Source organism: Schistocerca gregaria, chromosome 1, assembly GCF_023897955.1.
Source record: "Schistocerca gregaria isolate iqSchGreg1 chromosome 1, iqSchGreg1.2, whole genome shotgun sequence".
Taxonomy (NCBI): domain Eukaryota; kingdom Metazoa; phylum Arthropoda; class Insecta; order Orthoptera; family Acrididae; genus Schistocerca; species Schistocerca gregaria.
In genome coordinates this window covers 141,134,942-141,156,287 of record NC_064920.1, presented here as the reverse complement: position 1 = coordinate 141,156,287, position 21,346 = coordinate 141,134,942, and the positions used below count along the sequence as shown (strand labels likewise).

Here is a 21,346-nt window from a genome sequence, read left to right as displayed (position 1 = left end):
AGTAACTCATCCAAAATTGGCCTAAGGAATTTGCAGTCCCATGGCATCTCTCAATTAAAACATAAATCAATGCTATATCGATAAAAAGAGGATGGGAAATGAGGTGGACCTCGTCATGATAAATGGAACACTATCGATCAAGAGATGTATGAATGGTTCATCGAAGCAAGACAGAATTTGGAACAGGTAAATCATATCAAAATATATGTCAAATACATTGTAAGAGAGAGACTGGCTTGTGAAAATAATTTAATTTCTTATGTGAACAGGTGACAACCAGAACTTTACAGCAATGGGTGATGAATGGTGCTGTTCCACTTTTACTGGATACCTTTAATTTCGTGGCCAGCGTGGCTTGGGTTGAATGATTTAAACAAAAGCATAAAATCAGGCAAAGGAAGATTATGAAGTTCATCTGTTTCAAAGAATGTACAACGATGGAAAAAGTAATAGTAGCTATGGAAGAATTCCACACACAAACAAAAATACTTATTGGTAATTATAACCTCAACTACATAATCAACACCAATGAAACGGGCTGTCAATATCAATCAATATACAATAGATCCATCTTGGAGAAAGGGGTGAGAGCCGTTCTCATGCAGAGAAAAGATTTAAACAAGATAGATCATTTGTACACAGCACAGTACACTCTAACTGCATCAGGAAAGGTGATCCCTTATGTCTTTTTAAGTATGCAGGAACTATTGGGTAAATTTTGCACTAATGTTCGGAAGACAGTGGATGAATTAACTCTCAAATTTAAAAATGTAACCATGTCCCACACGAAATCTGGGAAGTTCACAAAACTGGTGTATGAAGACTTTTTAAAAATCTGTGATTCTCCCATATGTGGGGCAGGAAAAATTTCTATATATTTTTGATGCGTGGGGAGGGCAGAGTGATCTGACCATATATGATCACATCTTTGTGGATGAGACAGAAGTGTCCGCCTGCATAATAAAAGTTATCCTGCCAAAGTGTACTCCACTTTGCCAGCCTTGTGACGTATATTTTTGCTGACAGGTTAAAATTTTCATGAAGAAAATTCAGAATGCTCCTAATTTGTCGAAGACAAACAGAGCAATCATGTCTAGGGACAATTCCATAAAACTACAATCATTAATTTTGCATCAATTCAGGGCACCTGATTTTTTTGAGTATGATCAAATATGGATGGTTTGCATCAAAGTTAACGGATGAAAGAGAAACTTTTTTGAATGTAAATGAACAATGTTTTCCAGTATTTCTCTTAAAAACTAAATGTGCTTACAAGACAGTAGCTTTTATGAAATGCACTTGGTGCTATAAAGCATTGTGTTTTGGTAGCTTTTATGACAAATATCATCTGGGTTTCTGTTGTGGCATAGCAAGTGATACAGTGATAGTGAGTAAGATTTTTTAATAACGATGTGAAAATTAAATTACTATGGAAAATTGAATATTTCTTAATGATTTCACACAATGTACACTGTTTGTTGATGTTTTGTAAAATAAAATGGAAAAAAATTCTTCTACTACAATTAAAAAAAAAAAAGTGATGAAAGAACCTGAACCAGGGTACCTTCCGCACGGTAGCTGTAGACCTTAACCACTACGCCACACTCACTTTTCTGGAACTTGGCTAACATTATGCATAATACAGGGCTCAGTGAACTTCAAAATCAGTTTTCTCAAAAACCAAGGTCCACCGATAATCAAGCGAGTAGCCTCATACTCAGGGCATGTCCCTCTAAAACATATCTGAGACCCATCAAAATCTGTTATTTACACTTCTAATGATCCCCTTGTTAGTGCCAAAATGCACAAATTTCTGCTTGGAAGTCCACAAACTGTTACAATAGAGTGGATTGCAAACACATCAAGAGCAATTTCATTTCTGAATGGGGAGGTCAGTCACCATAATGTTAGCATATATGATATAGAAAACTTGTGTGCCTATGGAGTCTGAGAGGATTCGCCGGAAGTGAATATGCTTTGTGCAGTGAAAAGTGTATGGGCCTCTCTTCTTCATAGGGTCCACTGTCTCTGGCCCCCCTTTTCTGGCTGGGAGTGCTAACTAGGGTGATATCCTTCTGTGGTGTTCCTTCTCATTTCCGCTGAGTTGTACATAAACATCTGAATGACACTCCACCAGAATCCTGGATCAACTGCATCAAGAATGATGACATGCCAATGCTCCTCTAGTTTCTGCTGTCACATGATTTAACTCTCAATGATTTGTTTTCTTGGGAATGCATCAAGTACACAGGGTACAGCCCCAGCTGGATGATTTGAAGAATTGCATGTCTCATATAGTGGAACTAAAACAAAAGATATGATGGACACCTGTGAGACAAAGTGGACTGCCATCTAAATGTCTGCCTTATGACCCACTGTGTTCATATTTAACACCTATAATGCCTGCCTAAGCACACAACAGAAGCACTTTTGGCTGTTAGTAAATGAACACCGTGTACAGATTTAAAATTGCGTACCACTGTGAATTTTGCATATTATTTCCACAAACAATAAATCAGTTTTATTTTTGCACTAATCCTTGTAATGTCACTGGCCATTATAGGCTCATAGTTAAGACAAATACTACTAGGTCTACAACTTTGTTTCTGCTGGCTCTTGAAGTTCGAGCCTCTACTGTGTAAAACTTACAAAAAAATTATGATTTTTAGTATTGCCCATAGCTGGCCACTACATTCTCCCATATTTCGGATAGCATACAAATCCCGTAGTGGAAGAAATGGATGTCTTTTGTGGGGATCCATGAATCACTTCAATTTTGCACTTGTTCATACGAGCAGAAGTGCTGGTCCGCCAGACTGTATGCCACTTATCAAAAAAGATGGTAGTCAGAGAGAGCCATGTATGGAGAATACAGCGGGAGGGATACGACTTCTTATTTCAATGTTTCCATGTATATTTTGACTGGTTTTGCGACATGGGGTCGAACACTGTCCTGCTACAAAATTACCTTTACACGTCTATCGCTGTATTGTGGCCATTTGTGTTTCAGTGCTGGGCTTGAACGCATCAGTTGCTTTCAATAATAATGTTCTGTGACTGTCTTCATCCGTTTCAGTAGCTACGAAAACATTCTGTCTTCCACTGCAATGCCAGTCTTTGACATCAAAATCAGTGATCTTAAGGCATTGAAAACATTCTCTGCACTTTTCCATTAATAGCTCCCTCACTATTGGTGTTACCCAGCATTTTAAGAGCCACAGATGCAGATTTCTTCATGTTAAAGCAGAAAATTAAAACTTCCCGCAAATGGCGAGAAATGGGTAGGTAAGTTGATATACTTAATGAAGAATAACCTTATGATGCAATCACAAATTGACTAATATTTTTATGGCATTATGTTTACAGGTGCCTAAGCTTATTGTATAACACCTATGACCAACCACCCGAGCCCCACTTTCTGCTACTGCTGCCTATTGCAAAACAGTGCAAGCAAAGTTGTAAACCCAATATACGACAAGCACTACAGCAGAATAATCAAAATCGCCAAAGCCTATGAACTAGTGACTAGTCTACAAATTAATGAAGAATATTTACAAAAATGTGAGAGGAGTTCAGCTGATTCAGGGTAAAAAGTATGAAATGAATATGTGAATATGTACTGGTCACTAGTCAGCCAACTTCAATCACAGACTATGTTAGAGGTGCACAATAGGTAATAAGCAGTAAATCAGTGTATATCTCATTTAAATGTGGACATTAAAAAGCCAGTCTCCCACATTAATGAAAATGTTAATATATTTTTGAATTATATGATAATGTTAAGAGATAAGCAAATGTTTTATGTTACTGTTAAGCTCAGTCAAATGTTAGGGTCAGAATAGAGTAGCCATGAGAATGCATGCTTTGGAGAAAAATAGACTACACAGGTTCATAAGCTGATTTATCATCTCTCAGTTCTTGTTTCACTGGTCATCCACAACTTAGTGCCTTCAACATATGATGGGTTGTCACATTAACTCTTTGCATCACAGTTATTTTATTTTCTGCAATGATGATGAAGAGACTAACTAACAGCAATATATTTGACACGGCATAAACCATTTAATTTGTGTTTTAGCGAGAAGTACAAAGAAAGGAAGGAAGATTAGGGTTTAATATAACACTTATGATGAGATCATCAGAGGTGGGGCACAAGCTTCGAATGGAGAGGCATGTGGGAGGAAACAGCCCATATCCTTTCCCCATCCGGGGAGCCTCAGGAAATCTAAATCTGGATGGCCTGACAGGGAATTGAACTGCTGTACTCTCCAGTGTCTTACTACCTTGCTTGGTGAAAATGACAATTACAACTTGGTCTGAAATCAAGTTTACATCATGACATGTTGCAACTAAAACTATGTGTGGTTGAATTTGATCATGACATATGGAACACATTTTCATTGTCTATTTATATGATGAGTTACAGGTGAATAGACAGCAAAATATACAAGTTTGGACCTTCATCTGTAGCCTTCTAAAAACAGAAAAAAGGTAGTACTTTTAAGTTTCAAGACCTTATGATTTCTTACAGTGAATGCCTTAGTGCTGTTTTTGCTACACTGACAGTTTTAACTAGTCTATAAATATTGTCTGTCTATTAGAAATGTAGGTAACATTTCATAATGAGAACACAGAGAAACAAGAAAAGTCATTCTTCGCCTAATATTTAATTTATCAATGCCTTGCTTGTTACACCATGTTGACAGACACCACACAAAAGACACATCCATGACAACGTTAATCTTTGCTGCGATTTTCTCATTTACCCTTGTGCTTAAATATTATTATTGATACATATATTAAAAACAAAGATTCCAAGACTTACCAAGCGGGAAAGTGCCGGTAGATAGGCACAATAAATAAAACAGACAAACACACACACAGAATTTCTAGCTTTCGCAACATGAAATGTCTGCTTGTGTCTGTGTATGTGTAGATGGATATGTGTGTGTGTGCGAGTGTACACCTGTCCTTTCTTCCCCCTAAGGGAAGTCTTTCCGCTCCCAGGATTGGAATGACTCCTTACCCTCTCCCTTAAAACCCACATCCTTTCGTCTTCCCCTCTCCTTCCCTCTTTCCTGAAGAAGCAACCGTCGGTTACGAAAGCTAGAAATTCTGTGTGTGTGTTTGTCTGTTTTATTTATTGTGCCTATCTACCGGTGCTTTCCCACTTGGTAAGTCTTGGAATCTTTGTTTTTAATATATTTTTCCCATGTGGAAGTTTCTTTCTATTTTATTTATGTTATTATTGATACAGATGTAATAAGAAAATTAATCACAGCAGCTTGATGCTGAGTTAGTTTTGTTCCAGTTACACATATCTAAATCTGCTTGAAACTGTAATAACCGCAATCAGGCAGTCAATTTTATTATTATAAATGAGGTAAGAAAAATTCTACACATTCTGTTGTAAAATTATGACTGTCAACAAGACCTAAATGAACGCTAATAACTGATTTCTACTAATAATTTCACTGGCAGATGAACACAAGTGCTAGGAATGACCTACTACAATGTGTAAAATATGTAACATTATGATTGTAATAATTTGTTGGCAGCTATATTGTCACATAGAAGAAGGTGTAATTAGATGAATGACGAGCACTAACTTCACTTAATGAAGGTTTATTCAGCACTTGCACATACAAGAGCGGTGAGTGAACTGCCTCCGGCCAGAACACATACAGTACATATACAGCTACAGAACATTCCAGTACAATGATGCTTGACATTTGTGGATACTTCTAGAACATACTTGAACCAAATATAGAAATTAAAATTGTACAGTACAGGTGAGTTTTGAACTCATGACCCTCCATGCAACAGTTTAGCCTCATAACCACTACACCATGATGCTACTCAGCTTCTTCTGCAACATTGCTCCCTCCTTAAGAGAACAGCGTCTTGGTGTTACGTCTCTTAGTGTGGGAACAAGTCATTAGTCCTGCATACTCTGACTCTCGATGACTGATGCTAGCCCTGGCGGTGATCTTAGAACTTCTTTTGCCGCTACGTTCTTTGTCACCTTTCCGCTTGTTGCCTGTTGCTGGAGCTTTGAATTTACCCTGGGTTGCAGGATCCTTGTAGGGCATCATTCGAAGGATGGGGATCATATCTCTGATCTTTCATTGTCTTGTGTCAGTCTCGAAATCTTCAACTTCATAAGTAACATCAGACAACTGTCTTACACCCTTATAAGGTCCAAAGTAGCGCCTGAGGAACTTGTCAGAGAGACCGATCTTCTGAACAGGAGTAAGAACAAGATGAGGTCACCAGGCTGGTAAACAACAGGGCTGTGGCTCCCATCATACCTTCAACAATCATTTTCTTGAGGCTGCAGTATGCGGAATTGAGCTAACTGCCGAGCTTCCTCAGCTCTGGTTAACACCTGGCTGATGCGGTCGTCTCCACTTCGTCAGGATGTAACGGAAACACAGTGTCCATTGTCATCATTGCCTCATGCCCAAGCACCAGGAAAAAGGGCGTAAATGCCATGGTGTCTTGTTTAGCAGTGTTGTAGGCAAACGTCACAAAAGGTAGCACCTCATCTCAGTTGCTCTGCTCAACATTGACGAACATTGATAGCATGTCGACCAGGCTCATATTAAGGCATTCAGTAAGCCCGTTAGTTTGCGGATGGTAGGCAGTCATCATGTGATGAGTAATGTTGCACCAATGGTTTCTCTCTGTCACAAGATTCAATTGAAAAATTTTCCCTCGATCTGTAATTAATGACCTTAGGGCACAGTGTTTTAATACAATATCTTCCACGATGAACTTGGCTAACTCATATCCTTCGACTGTTTTCACAGCTTTTGTAATGGCATAGCATGTCAAATAATAAGTGCAAACAATAAATAATCCATCCAGTGCCACTAGTAAATGTTGGAAATTGTCTGAGGAGGTCAATCCCAACACGCTGGAGAGGCATTTCAGCTGGTGGAAATGGTATGTGTCGGCCAGGTGGTTTCTGAGGGACTACCTTTTTCCTCTAGCACTCTCGACAGTGTGAGGCATAGTAACGGATGCCGCTCAATAAACCTGGCCCGAAAAATCTCTTGCAGATCCTATTGTATGTCTTATTAAATCATAAATGTCCAACCTCGGGTGTGTCATGGAATTTCTGTAGAACATCTAAGTGCATGTGTTTAGGAATCACTGGTAGCCACCTCTTTCCAAATGGATCAAGTTTTTCTTGCAAGGTAATACATTAACTACATTAAATTGTCCTTTCACATCCTCTGTTGATTTAAGGTAAGCATAATTTGAGATATCTTGGCATCCTTCTCCTGCTCAGCAGAGAGATCCTGGAGTGCAGCGACACAGTCACTATCTTCATCAAAGTCTTGATGGTCTTGCACAGGGTTTCTTTAGAGATAGTTGGCATCTTGGTATTTTCTTCCACTTTTGTACACTATGGTAATGTCATACTCTTGAAGACATAGTGCCCACCTGGTGAGTCGTCTTGTTGGATCCTTAAGACCTGTCAGATAACAAAGTGAATGATGGTCTGTAACAATTGTGAATGGACTTCCATAAAGATACTGTCAAAATCTGGACATGGCCCAGATCACAGCAAGACATTCTCTTTCTGTAGTTGAGTAGGCCCAGATCACAGCAAGACATTCTCTTTCTGTAGTTGAGTAGTTTCTCTCAGCTCTTGTAAGTGTTATAGAAGCATAGAATATAAACTTCTCTTTTCCATCTGAAATTTGCACCAGAACAGCATTGATCCCATACCCACTGTCATCTGTGTGTAGTTCTGTAGGGGCTCTCTCATCATACAGACCAAGTACAGGGTCAGCAATCAGAGCTTTTTGCAGCAGATCGAAAGATTCTTGTTGAGCACCACCCCAGATAAATTTAGCATTGGCTTTTAACAACTCTTAGAGTGACCTGTCTTTGATACAAAAGCCTTCGATAAAATGACGGTAATAAGAACATAATCAGAGGAAGCTTCTGACATCTCTAATACTTTTAGGAATAGGAAATTCTGTTATAGAGCTCACCTTTTCTGGGTCTGATTGCACACTTTTGTTTGACACAAGGTGTCCAAGTACTTTGATTTCTTTTCCTCCAAATAAACACTTTCTCAGATAAAGTTTCAGTCCAACTTGTTGGCGACACTTAAGAATGGCCCTCAGTCTTTTTATATGTCCATCAAATGTCTCTGAGAACACTATAATCTCATCTAAATAACAAAGACACATCGTCCACTTCAGGTGATGTAGAAGATTATCCACCCTCTGTTCAAAATTTGCTGGTGCATTACACAAACCAAACGGCATTACCTTAAACACATACATGCTGTCAGGGGTGATGAATGCAGTTTTCTCATGATCAACCTCATCTACTTCAATTTGCCAGTATCCCGAGTACATGTCCATGGTTGAGAAAAACTTAGCCCCCTTCAGACAATCTAGTGTATTGTCAATTCATGGAAAAGGGTAAACGTCCTTTTTAGTTACCTTATTAAGCTTCCTTGAATCAACAGAAAAGTGACAACTGCCATCCTTCTTCCTGACGAGGACCACTGGTGATGACCATGGGCTCTGCGAAGGCTGAATGATGCCACCATTCATCATTTTCTCTACCTCGTCACAAATTATTTGATATTCTGTTGCTGACAGAAGGTATGCTCTCTGGCTTATTGGTTGACGCTGCTTCTCGGCAGTTTCTGGTCCTTAACACGCCTTTCGGCCTCTATCAATACCAACAATTGCCATTCGGGGTTGCCAGCACCCCTGCTCCCTTTCAGTGATTCTTGGAACAATTATTGCTCACTGTCCCTGGTTGTATAAATTACCAGGACGACATTGTTGCCACTGACTCCACCACTGACGAACATCTTCAAAATCTCCGCACACTTTTTCATGTCTTACAGACTGCCGGTCTTAAGTGTAATCTCCAGAAATAAAAATTTTTTCAGGCATCCATCACGTACTTGGGGTTTCAACTCTCTCGGGATGGTATTCGTCCGCTTCAGCAAACTGTCACTGTGATCGATGCCCTTCCTCGTCCTACATCTGTTAAGGAACTGTAGGCCTTATTGGGGAAAATAGCATACTGTCACAAGTTTTTACCGTCTGCTGCTTTGGTGGCTTAGCCATTGCATCGTCTATCACCAGATCTCACTAAGGAACAACAGGAGACGCTACTAGCCATTCTTCAAGAGTTCTCTGAATGCTTCAATCCACAGGTGAATAGCAAATTAGACAAATTGATGGTGAAGCGCCGGATTAGCACTGGAGTCCATTTATGTTCATGTTCCATACATCCTTGATGTGAGTTTATTGCTAGAATGTAGAATTATTGGAGTAATAACCATGTCTAAATAGTCATGTGGCTTACAAAGAAGTACATAAATAAACAGACACATGAGATTCAAATGTTTAAACAACACACAGATTGCAGTAGTAATAATGATTATGCAAACAAATTATAAGTATTACATGCTATTACACATAAAAAGCATTCTGCCATCAGTAGATATGCCAATGCTATATAGCATACTATATAGTCAGTTATTATAGGAATTAAAATTAAACACATTGTACTAATTGCTACACACTGTCAATAATTCCTGTGTAAAGAATAGAAAGAACTATTCAAAAGATAAGGTTTCAGCCGTTTTTTGAATTCAGTCATATCCCCAGTGACTGATTTAATATGAAATGGAAGTTTGAGACAAACTGTTATGCACCTTCATACGTGCAGGGTGGTTTTTAGCAGCAAAAGAATGTGTGATATTAATTATCAAATGAAATAATTTGCTACTACACAACAACCAGTGGCTTAGGACACAACCATTCAATAAATTTTTAGTGGCTCATTTAGAAACACAGGGACCTGATTGTATGCCACAAAATTGTGCTCATAAGAAATTGTCCAAGAGTCAGGTGGCATAAGGCACAGTTAATGAATATAGAACACAAATAAATGTATAACATTAAATAAATCAAATGGGAACTGTCCATTATGACAAGGGTATACTCTGACAACAAATTTATTGTTGTGACTTGCCGATCTTTCAAAGTGCCGCTGCACAGTTATGCGCGTCCTCTACATGCGGTGCTGTCTGCCAGCCATGCAGCAGCAGCGCCACCTAAGCGGCCAGCCAGCCAGCGGCCGCTAGAGTTGGACTCAGTTATGATTTGATTGTTAAAGTGGACACACGTCTTACTCTGTTAACTTGATCTGTGACTTTCATCTATTGCGTCTTCCTTGAAACATATTTGTTCAACTTGAAGTTATTACAATTGGCGATGAGGTAGTGATTTTTCTTTTCCATCGTTGACCCACATGTTTCCATGGCTACTTTAGAGCAACTATTGCAAGGTCTCATAGAACAGCAAATGCTGCTCATAAATGCGATTTGTGATTTCTTCGCGGTATCAAATGCAGGGCGTCTCTCGTCGATGTCTCTACCTACTTTTCCTCCTTATGATGAGACAGCAGAAGACTGCTCTGATTACGAAAAATGTCGTCGACAGCACTTCTTGGCATTTCATGTAAGTCTCTGTTCCTTTCATGGATTTCACCTCAAATGTATTGGTTGTTGTTGCAAATGGCTCCTTTGAAAGGTCCTGCGCCTTCGTCCTTTGCTGAAATGTGCTCACTTCTGTCAGTCTATTTTCAAAAGCTAACGCATGTGGTAGCCTCTTGTGTTGCCTTTTATCATTATCAAAAACAACTGAATCAATCCTATTGTGCTTGGGCTGCTGAACTTCATGGCCTCAATAGAAAGTGTCAATTTGTTACTGAATTTCACAAAGAATCCTACTCCGATTCCATGTAATGGGATGCTATTATCCGATCGGCACCTGACAAAGACGTTAGGCAACGTGCCCTTCAGTTGGCAAATCCGACTCTAGATGAAGTCCTATCCATTGCTCAGTGTTGTGAAATTTCTCGTGCTGGTGGAATGCAAATAGAGGCATGGGGCAATGTCGGGGAAATACAACCTCTGTGCGATGTTGACGAAGCACGTGGCATGTCCCCGCCGGCCGACGTGGCCACAGTACGCTCCCAAGCACAGCCTCGGCCTAACTGTAAACAAACCTCTAAGGAACTGCAGCAAAACCCATAGCAACTTCCTTCATGTTCATGGTGTTTTACGAAACATTCACGAGAAGGTTTTCCACAACGTTGGGCCACGTGTCACAAATGCAAAAAAAAAAAAGGGTCATGTGTCCTCCATTTGCAAATCCAACAGCATACATGATGTTCATGAAGATGACGCTGATTCTGATTCTGTGTTGTCTGTCAACTGTACTTCTTCCCTTTCAGGGAAGTTATTCCTCATTGTCCAAATACTTGGTTGAGATGTTTGCATGTGGGTGGATACTGGTTCTGCTGCCACTATCATCAATTCTCAGATGTATCTTCAGTTGGGTTCTCCAATCCTGTCACCTGTCACTAGGCAATTGCAGACTTAAAATAAACAGAAGATTTCTCTCTTGGGACAATTTGATGCTGAGGTATCTTACAAATCTGTCGTTCACACTGTTCCCATATTAGTGGTCGACCATAGTAAGGTGGAGAATCTTTTTGGTTTCGATGCCTTTCGCATTTTTGGGTTCTCCATAGATGACTCTGTCAATATCGTCTCTTATGCTATTCCTTATGCTCAACTGGATTTCTTGTCGACAACATTTTCGTTCCTTTTTTCTCCTGGGTAAGGCATTGCAAACGACTTTGAAGCTCATATCACACTCAAACCCATTGCACGGCCTAGGTTTTTTTGAGCTCGGACCATTCCTATGGCCCTTTGTGATCAGGCCAAACGGGAGCTGGATCATCTCACTGCTTCCTGTCACTTCCAGTGAGTGGTCCTCTCCTGTCGTCGTTGCTAAGCCAAATGGTGATATTCGTCTCTGTGGCAATTTCAAACCCACTGTAAATGCTCAATGCCTTATTGACACTTACCCTTTGCCTCGACCTGAAGAATTGTTTGCTAAACTTGCTGGAGGCCAGTATTTTTCTAAACTTGACCTGTCAGAAGCTTATCATGAACTTCCTCTCGACGCTGCTTCCCGGCAGTTTCTGGTCCTTAACACACCTTTCGGCCTCTATCAATACCAACGATTGCAATTCGGGGTTGCCAGCGCCCCTGCTCCCTTTCAGTGATTCTTGGAGCAATTATTGCTCAATGTCTCTGGTTGTATAAATTACCAGGACGACATTGTTGCCACTGGCTCCACCACTGACGAACATCTTCAAAATCTCCACACACTTTTTCATGTCTTACAGACTGCCGGTCTTAAGTGTAATTTCCAGAAATAAAAATTTTTTCAGGCATCTATCACGTACTTGGGGTTTCAACTCTCTCGGGATGGTATTCGTCCGCTTCCGCTTCACTGTGATCGATGCCCTTCCTCTCCCTACATCTGTTAAGGAACTGCAGGCCTTATTGGGGAAAATAGCATACTATCACAAGTTTTTACCGTCTGCTGCTTTGGTGGCTGAGCCGTTGCATCGTCTGTTGCATAAAAATGTGACTTTTCACTGGTCTGCGTCATGCGATGCGGCTTTCCAGAAAATGAAGACTATGCTGAAACAGGCCCCGTGTCTGTCTACTTATCGACATAGCCAACATCTTGTTCTTGCCACGAACACCTCTCAATACGGTGTCGGTGCAGTCCTTGCACACCGTTATTCTGACGGTTCTGAACAACCCATTGCTTATGCCTCCAAAACGCTCACGGATGCCCAACAAAAGTATTCTCAAATTGAAAAAGAAGCTTTGGCCATTATTTATGCTCTTCATAAGTTTGGTGTTTTTCTCTATGGATTCAAATTTCATCTTGTTATGGATCAAAAACCACTTGTTTCCTTGTTTCATCCATCAAAATCACTTCTCGACAAGGCTGCACAGCACCTCCAGCATTGGGCTCTTTAATTGTCTCGTTTCAATGATGAGATTCATTTCCAGCCGACGGCTCAACATGCAAATGCTGATGCACTGTCTCGCCTACCCATGGGTCCTGATCTGGCATTCGATAGGGACGAACTTTTGCGTTTCCACCTGGATGTTGCCGAGCAGCGGGTTGTGGACAGGTTCCCCATCACCGGGGACCGGCTGGCGGCTGCTACAGGTTCTGACCCTACCCTCTCCCAAGTTTTATGCTGTATTCAGAAGGGTTGGCCAAGCTGTCCGTCCACTAAGACTTCTGATCCGTTGCAGAACTACTAAGCTTTGCGTTACCGCCTCATGGCTAGGAATGGTGTTATCCTCCTTTCCACCGAAAATGCTTTGCCGCTTATTGTGGTACCTGCGTCTTTGCGTGCTTTGGTCTTGCGCCTCCTTCACCAAGGGCAGTCATCACCTTCACGCAAAGTGTTGGGTTCACACCCACTTTGTATCTTTATAGCTTCTGGACTGGGTGTGCCTCTGTCTAATCTGCCACAGCTGCACCATTCACGCACCTCCAGGAGGTGTTCTGTAGATGGTGGTGTGTGGGGAATGGCAGGCAGTGGTGGTAGGGGGAACTCCCAGCTTGTTGGAGGGTCTTGGGGTCGTGTCCTGTTGCTGTGCATCTATTCCATCTGCTGCCTTTTCCACTTTCACATCAGAGCACTTTTATTAGTGTTACATCCCACCTGAACCTCAGTTGGAAACTGCTATTCCCATTGACAAGGTCATCATGGATCCATAATTCCACTGCCTTTTTGATGATCGATTCCCAGAACCTGTTCATCTCGCACATCACCTCTGTCTGTTCAAAATCAAACATACCGGTATGACCTCGACGGAGGCTGCGCTCTGCCACTACAGATTTGTATTCTGACAGATGAATGCGTCTGACATGTTCTGAGCAGCACTGTGAAATACACCACTGAATCTGGGCAAATGGGAACATCTGCAGTGGCACAGCCTCAATGAAGAACATATGTTGATTTTGAATGGATAGAAGTGTTGTGCCAGATGAACAAGTTCTGGTACTCGATCATCAAAAAGGCTGTAGAGATACAGGCCCACGATGACTGTGGCAAGGGGGTAGCAATTTCCAACTGAGCTCCACATGGGATGTGGTGCCACCAAGAATCTATAAAGAGTGCTCTGGTTGCAAAGTGGTGAAGGCAACAGATTGAACAGAAAGGCAGCACCAGGATGCAATACCAGGATCCTCCAATATACCAGTTGTCTCCCCACCACCATCCCCCATCCCTTGCATGCCCCACCACCATCCACAACACCACTTCCAGAGGCATGCAACTGGCCCAATTGTTGCAGACGAGGCAGAGGAGCCTGGATATGAACCCAACACTTTGCCTGAAGGTGACAAGTAGGAAACTTATTGAAAGATTGCCACAGAATGACACCTTGACTCGGCTGATAACCTGGGAAGACTTTATCATTAAAATTCACTGAGAAAACATGCATGAAACATATTTCAAGGTAATAAAGTAATTGAGTCAATTATCTTGTAGCTCTGCAAGGTATCCTTGAGAGTTTCTGCAGATTTTGGAAAGTAAGAGAAAGGTAGGCCTGTCCACTCATAGAATTGAAGCTGTGAGGATAGGTCTTGAGTCATGCCTGTATCACTTAGTCAGTATGAGCATTTTCCGTGAAAGACAAGATTCCAGATTTTAATCTCAGTCCAACATACAGTTTTAGTTTGCCAGGAAGTTTCAAAATAATGTTTGCTCTGCTGCTGAGAAAAAAAGTCATTCTTAAATTCTCTTTTTCTTTTCTTTATTTATGGATTCCCAGAAAGACACAGTATAGTGCATGGCAGAGGGTACTTTGTAACAGTATCAGCCATTCTCTGCCTTATTTATTTCATATAAGGAGGGAGAAAAAATTACATCATGATTCCATATATTTTCTGATTTCTCTTTTTATTCCCACAGTTACTATGCATCAAATGTCAAAAGAGACAGCAGAAGTGTAGCACAGTATATCTCAAATACTCGTTCTCTCGAGCTACTCAGCAGATTTTTCTGAGAACAAAATTACCCTTCTGCCAAAAAGCCCAATTTTAGTTTCTGGAGATTCTGTGTGACAGTTTCATAGAGAGTTAAACTGGTCTATTACAGTCTAAGCAGTGATTATGAAATTCTTCAGTGTTACATTAGATAAACTTGATGCAGACCTAAGACACTGGTCAGTGCTCTAGAATCAGTCACTTTAGATTGTTGTGTGCAGGTTCCTTTTTCATGTGCATTGTACTTTTTCAAAAGCACTCTAAGTAATGTAGGTCTCCCATTAGCTTTCCTAATACTGTTTTCTTGTGTCTGTCCCATACCATACCAATTCATAGCATTGTTCTCAGCTATTTAAATGAAGTGACATCTATACTGACATCATTTTGATTAAACAGTTCTATACTCCAGTTTTGATCTGTCTTTATCTGATAACTTTCTGCCATGTACAACTTTGCCAATGCTAATGTCCAAGTTAGTGAATAAGGATGCCGTAAATATCATAACTTCTGCCGCAAGCCAATACACTGCTGTCAAAACTTCAACTAACACATCATATGAAGCTGAAAGAGGGTCTACACATGACTTACAGGGTCACCTGCAGCTGCTCTACAATTTCTTACCTCTGAGCATGGTGTACATGTCATCTTGCCTAAGGTTGGCCAACGATAATGAGCGTTCATGCAATCTAGTACACAATCGTGGTGTTGGTGTCCGCCTGTAAAAATACAATTGATACAACACCTAAACTGAAAATCTCTTGTCCATAAGCAGCATTGTGCATCAACAATATTCACACTTGGCAAAAGAGTAATGAGAAATCATTGTAGGCCATACAACTGTTACAGTCAGTATAAGTGAATGAGAAAACTTGTAATATATCACACATTCCAAAGGTGCAGAACTGTCATAAGTGTTCATAATATCAGACACCATCAGTAACATTAATAGTAAAGGACAATGATAGAAAATAGTAATATTCTGATATGTCCAGAATGCTGGAAATACATAGGTCAATGTCATCAACACAGTGCAGGAAATAACATGGTGAAGTAACTGAATGCAATATCAGTGGGTTGTTGCTGCACAAAGAAACACAACAAATTCCAATGAAATCACAGGGAAATCATATGCTAAAACTATGTCATCCAATTAAATGAACTGATTACAGATGGCTCACTGAGTGAACATGAAACTTACACAGGTCAGTCATAGGGTCTTTGGGAAATACAGTAACCATCTTGCAAAAAAAATTATCATATATTTCAGACTCATATCCCACAAATAATATCCTTACTAGTTTTGACTTATAATTAAGTCAGCACCAGGTGATTCAAGTATGTTACGCAGCTGTCCCATAGCTGACAACCCCATAACTCATTAATGCTAAGAATTTTTTTAAATATGCAATTTCCAATATGTTTTTGTTGTTCAATATTCTGAAAATTTCACCAGAATAACTCCAAGGAGCTCTCAGGGGCTGTATATTCAAGATGTAACTTGAACTGAATTTGGCACTTGGCACCTAGCTGACCCATCAAAGAGGAAGGAGAAGGATTTAAACAATGAAACTAATTAAACCATAACATTTTTATAGAGTATTTAGGATTTGCAAACATTTCACAATTAATGTTTCAGAGGCCAACCTAAATGTAATTAGCATTGAATTATTGTTCTTTAGGGGACCGGATCCCATGCCCTATATTAAATGAAATCTTTTTTGGCCATGGTTACTATCATAAGATAATCACATACATTAATGGCCATAGTTGTCAAGAATGGATATATTACACCTGTCAAGGCATTACATTGCTTGGTGTGACTGTAATCCTTTTTCTGCTGAAAGAGACATAAAAGTTGGCAGTGTCATTCTTACAGGAGTGTAAACACATTAAATTGTCAGGTACAGCATAAAATTCATAAACAGACTATAGTAATTGTCTCATATGAACAAGGTGACAGTTATAAGAACCCCGTACATAGCAACTTTACATAGGACTAAAACATACTTGGCAGAATCAGGCGGTGCTTGGGATTTCTAGCTGGTTAAATTAGTGTAACTCACTCAGTCTGTTTGTTCAGTTTTTCAGTTTTCCATCAATGGAAGAAGTAGCAATGCTTTAATATTGTCATCCTCTACTTTGGGTACTTGTATAGATCTTTCTTCCCAAAAGAACATTCAATCCAGTATTTCAAACATCCACTTGCCTTAACTAATGGCCTAATTTAGCAGTAGTAAACTAGTGTTTGACACTGACTGTGTTCTGTGATTATGATGATTTTGTAATGTGGTGCTAAATATAGTAGACAGCAGGGTTCTTACAAAATTAACTAGAAATGAACAATGTAGGAAAAGACAGATTGCTGCTTACCATAAAGATAACACATTAAGTTGCTGACAGGCACAATTAAAAGGATTTACACTAAAGATTTTGGCCACAGAATTCTTCAGAACAAGAAAGAGAAACACACCAGGCATTCAAACAAACAGGCACACCTCGCACACATGACTGCCAACTCAGACCAGGATGCAACTTTCACGTGGAATAGAAGCAGCAATCTGGAGGGGTTGGGAAATGGGAAGGGATAATTGTGAACAGGTGACAGGTGGGGAGAGAGAGGAACACTGTCTGGCAGAGCCATCTGGATCCTCCCCTTTATCAGCAGCTTTTCTGAACTGTGCAGATGGGAGTTAGTCTTACAACAGATCTCTGCTTCCATAATTATCCCGGCCTCAACCTACAGTAGCACACTGTCCCCATACCCTACACCCACAGTTTTCAACCCTTTTTTGTCCTATCACCTTCTCCCCATTCTCATCTCCCACCTTCTTTTTTTGCCATCCTCTGCCAATGTACCCACCCATCTTTCTCTGTTCCTCTCCTTTTTTGCTCCGTCTTTCTCTCCTGACACAGGGCCAGTGGGCAGTAAAGTCCCTGCACCTGCAGACTCTGCCAGGCAGTGCTCCTCTCTCCTCCCACCCACCCACCCAGTTTGCTACTTCCATTCCACGTGAAAGTTGGATTCTGGTCTGAGCTGCCACAGTTTGGTTCACAGATGTGTGACTGAATGTGTTTGCTTGTTTGAATGAGTGGTGAATGTTTCTCTTTCAGTTCTGATGAAGGCTTTGGCCAAAAGCCTATGTTAAGTGTCTGCAACTTAATGTGTCATCTTTACAGTAAATAGCAATCTATCTTTTTCTAAATTGTTGTATTCCAATCTGCAGTTTCCATTGTTTGATTTAACTAGAAACGAACATGGTTAAAATAATAAAAATGTGTAGACCAAAAACATGAAAATTTATTTAGGACGCTGTTTGCTGTCTCACTGAGTCACATTCCTCTGTCACAGATGCAAACTTAAAACAGACATTCTAAAAATATCAAACATTCTTTGCTAAAAAATACATTGTTAAATAAGATTAGGATAATTAGTGAAATGTAAAACAATAATTTAAGACACAATAGATGATTGCTCACTTATGAAATAATTGGACAAGCCAGGTAATTCAGAAACATGCTGAAATTTCCATTCTAACAGTTTAGGAAAGGGGTACGATGTTACACAAAACTAAAATGTGAAGCTATCTGATGCATGTATGGTTAAAGTTTCAATACTTCCTGTGAAATGTGTTTTGTTAAGCACAAAATATTGACAGTCCTGAGTCTCTACATGTTTCAGACCCTTATGTACACTAAGATCAGTTGGGATGACAGAGCATTTGCCCTCTTATTCTCATGAGTGTGTGTATTGTAACTAAAGATAACATAACTGAACTTACCATATGTACCTTATGTTTAATTGAAATTTGATTTATTCAGTTTCAATATGTAACTGTGCAATTATGTACATTTAAACAGGCACAACATATTATCTCTGGGTAACTGTGCACAAAGCCTTGCATAGCTTGATAGCTGCATAAAGGCTATGAGAATAAGGAGCCCCGCACATCAGTCTTTACTAAGGACATTATGTTATTAACAGAAGCAGCAATAACAGTCAGCTATATGTTGTGGGACATCACTCTGTTCAAAATGCCTAACAGGGTTAGCAAGGAAATTGATAAGTGAGGAAGGGCCTTTTAAAGAAGGGGAGTAATTTGCCAAATCCTTACTCTGTAAGAAGACATTTTACTCCATGTGGTGTCATAAGCCTTCTCTGGAATATTAAGTGAAACTAAAATTTACTGTAACTAGGTGGATTTATGTTATTTAACAGAGCAAGTACGTGTTGTCTGTACAACTTCTGAGTAATCTGATAGCAGAAGACAAAAAGATTAGCACAAAACTAAAAGATATGCAAAAGGTTTTTGATTGCATATGTGAATAGTAATGTAAGTGTAATACCTTTGACAACTGAAAGGTGGGCAGCTATGTCTTGAACCACCTCAACATCACCTTAGGGCAATGCCGTGTCACTGCAATGATTCTTGCCTGTTTCGTGCTGTCCTCATTTCCTGATGATTTTGGCACTTTGTTATTTCCTTTCCAATTTATCAACTATTTTTTTTTTTCTTTGCCTTCCCTTGGTCTTCTCTATTTATGTTAAACTCCCACAACAAGAACACGCCGTTTAGTTGTTACAGTTCTTTTACCAACTTATTTGCTGCAGCTTCTGTTATTAATGTGTCTAAATAACCAAATTTTTAATCTTCTTCAATTTATTTCTTTCCATTCAGACATCAGGCGACCACCCCATTTTGATTTGCTTTGGTTTTTGGCTATTACTTTTTAGTCGAAACTTTTTCATAACTGCTGAAAATTTGTGAAGTATATGTTGCATACATTATTATGTATCAGATACTCAGGCAATATCAGCTGCAAATCTTACAAAGTCAATTGAAAGACCATTCTCTTCAACTTCTGATGTTTTTCCTTTTAAGATACTCAGAGATCTTTTCATGGAGGAGTTAAACAAATATGGGGATAACGAGCATCCTTGTCTTAAATACTTCTCTAATTTTGGCTTTCCATTCTTCTCCATTAATATCTATTCTTACACTTTGATTTTTATATATGCTTAGTATTGTTCTCGAACATTGGAAAATCAAGGATGGAATGTAATAATACTATTAAAAGAAAGTTGTTGCTATGAGTGAAAGGCAACTTTTCTTTTCATAATATTCGTAATATTGTTCTCCTATATTATCAGTCTAGATGTGTATCTTTCAAGATATCAAAGGGTTCTTCCAGCTAGGTATCCCTATTTACTTTTAATGTTCTTTCTAAGAAACATCTACGCTATGATGGCTTCTCTGGTCCTAATTTCTGGGCTGGACAGTGCAGAAGACATGGGCTATCAACCTGGACTGTGACTGAATATTTACTGGCATGATCAGAATGACCTGAATGACAGTAACATTTTAGTGTGGAAGGGTACGTGATATCATTAAGTTATTTCCTAAGTACAGTAACCATAAGGGTACAGAGAATAATTTTTACATAAGAGATAATAGAAGTGGTTCATGGTGTGGGTTCCTGTAGTCATGTCCTAGTTCATGAACCACGGGCAACGTATGAGTGGCCAAGTAAGTGGTCCCGACAATCAAGATACCAGTAACTTTGGAATAAGGCTGAGCATCTTAGACATATTTTGAGTCGTGGTCACCTTGGTGCTCATACGGCAAAGACTACCAAATCCACCGGTTAGTCCCTCAACCGTTAGGGGTAAAACTCAATGGGACTCGGGGCAAGTTTGGCTAGCAACCTGCTTCCCTGGTACTTTAAATATGATGCTGGCAACAATCAGAGCAAAATGCCTCGGAACTTTGGAGGTGATGGAGTCCCACCTCTAACTGACAAACCAGGGACTCCTAAGATACGATTTGGCAAACAAATGGTAATGAGATGGGGAGCTATTAATATCAATGGGGGCTACTCTGGAAAGAAGGTAGAGCTGGCAGAGGCTGCAAGTAAGATGGAGCTGGACGTTTTAGCTGTTAGTGACATTCACGTAAGGGGAGAGAAAGAAGAGGAAGTGGGAGAATACAAGGTCTACCTGTCAGGAGTCAAAGCAGGAATAGCACAATGTGGTGTAGGGCTTTACATCAGGAAAGAAATGGAACCCAGCGTAGTTGCAATAAGGTATGTAAACGAATGACTGATGTGGATAGATGTGACAGTGTCTAGCAAGAAAATTAGGATTGTGTCAGTATATTCACATTGTGAAGGAACAGATCAAGATCAGATGGATGGTTTTTATGAGGCACTCAGTGATGTAGTCGTTAGAGTAAAGGGCAAGGACAGTGTTCTGCTCATGAGTGATTTTAATGCCAGGATTGGAAATCGAACAGAAGGGTATGAAGAGGTTATGGGTAAATTTGGAGAGGATATGGAGGCCAACAGGAACGGGAAACAACTCTTGGATTTCTGTGCCAGTATGGGCTTAGTAATCACAAACTCCTTTTTTTAAACATAAG

At 39.9% G+C, this 21,346-nt stretch overlaps 1 protein-coding gene across 2 annotated transcripts in view; it reads right to left on the bottom strand.

Moving 5' to 3' along the window:
• LOC126334892 (calponin homology domain-containing protein DDB_G0272472-like) overlaps positions 1–21,346 on the bottom strand; it is a 146,428-nt gene that overhangs the window by 96,392 nt on the left and 28,690 nt on the right. For both annotated transcript variants that reach the window (XR_007564784.1, XM_049997597.1), the window contains exon 3: positions 15,552–15,646. Coding sequence is in view for 1 of the 2 variants with exons in the window: in XM_049997597.1 (XP_049853554.1) it covers positions 15,552–15,646 (95 nt within the window). In the remaining variant the exon portion in view is untranslated. The remainder of the gene's footprint in view (positions 1–15,551; positions 15,647–21,346) is intronic.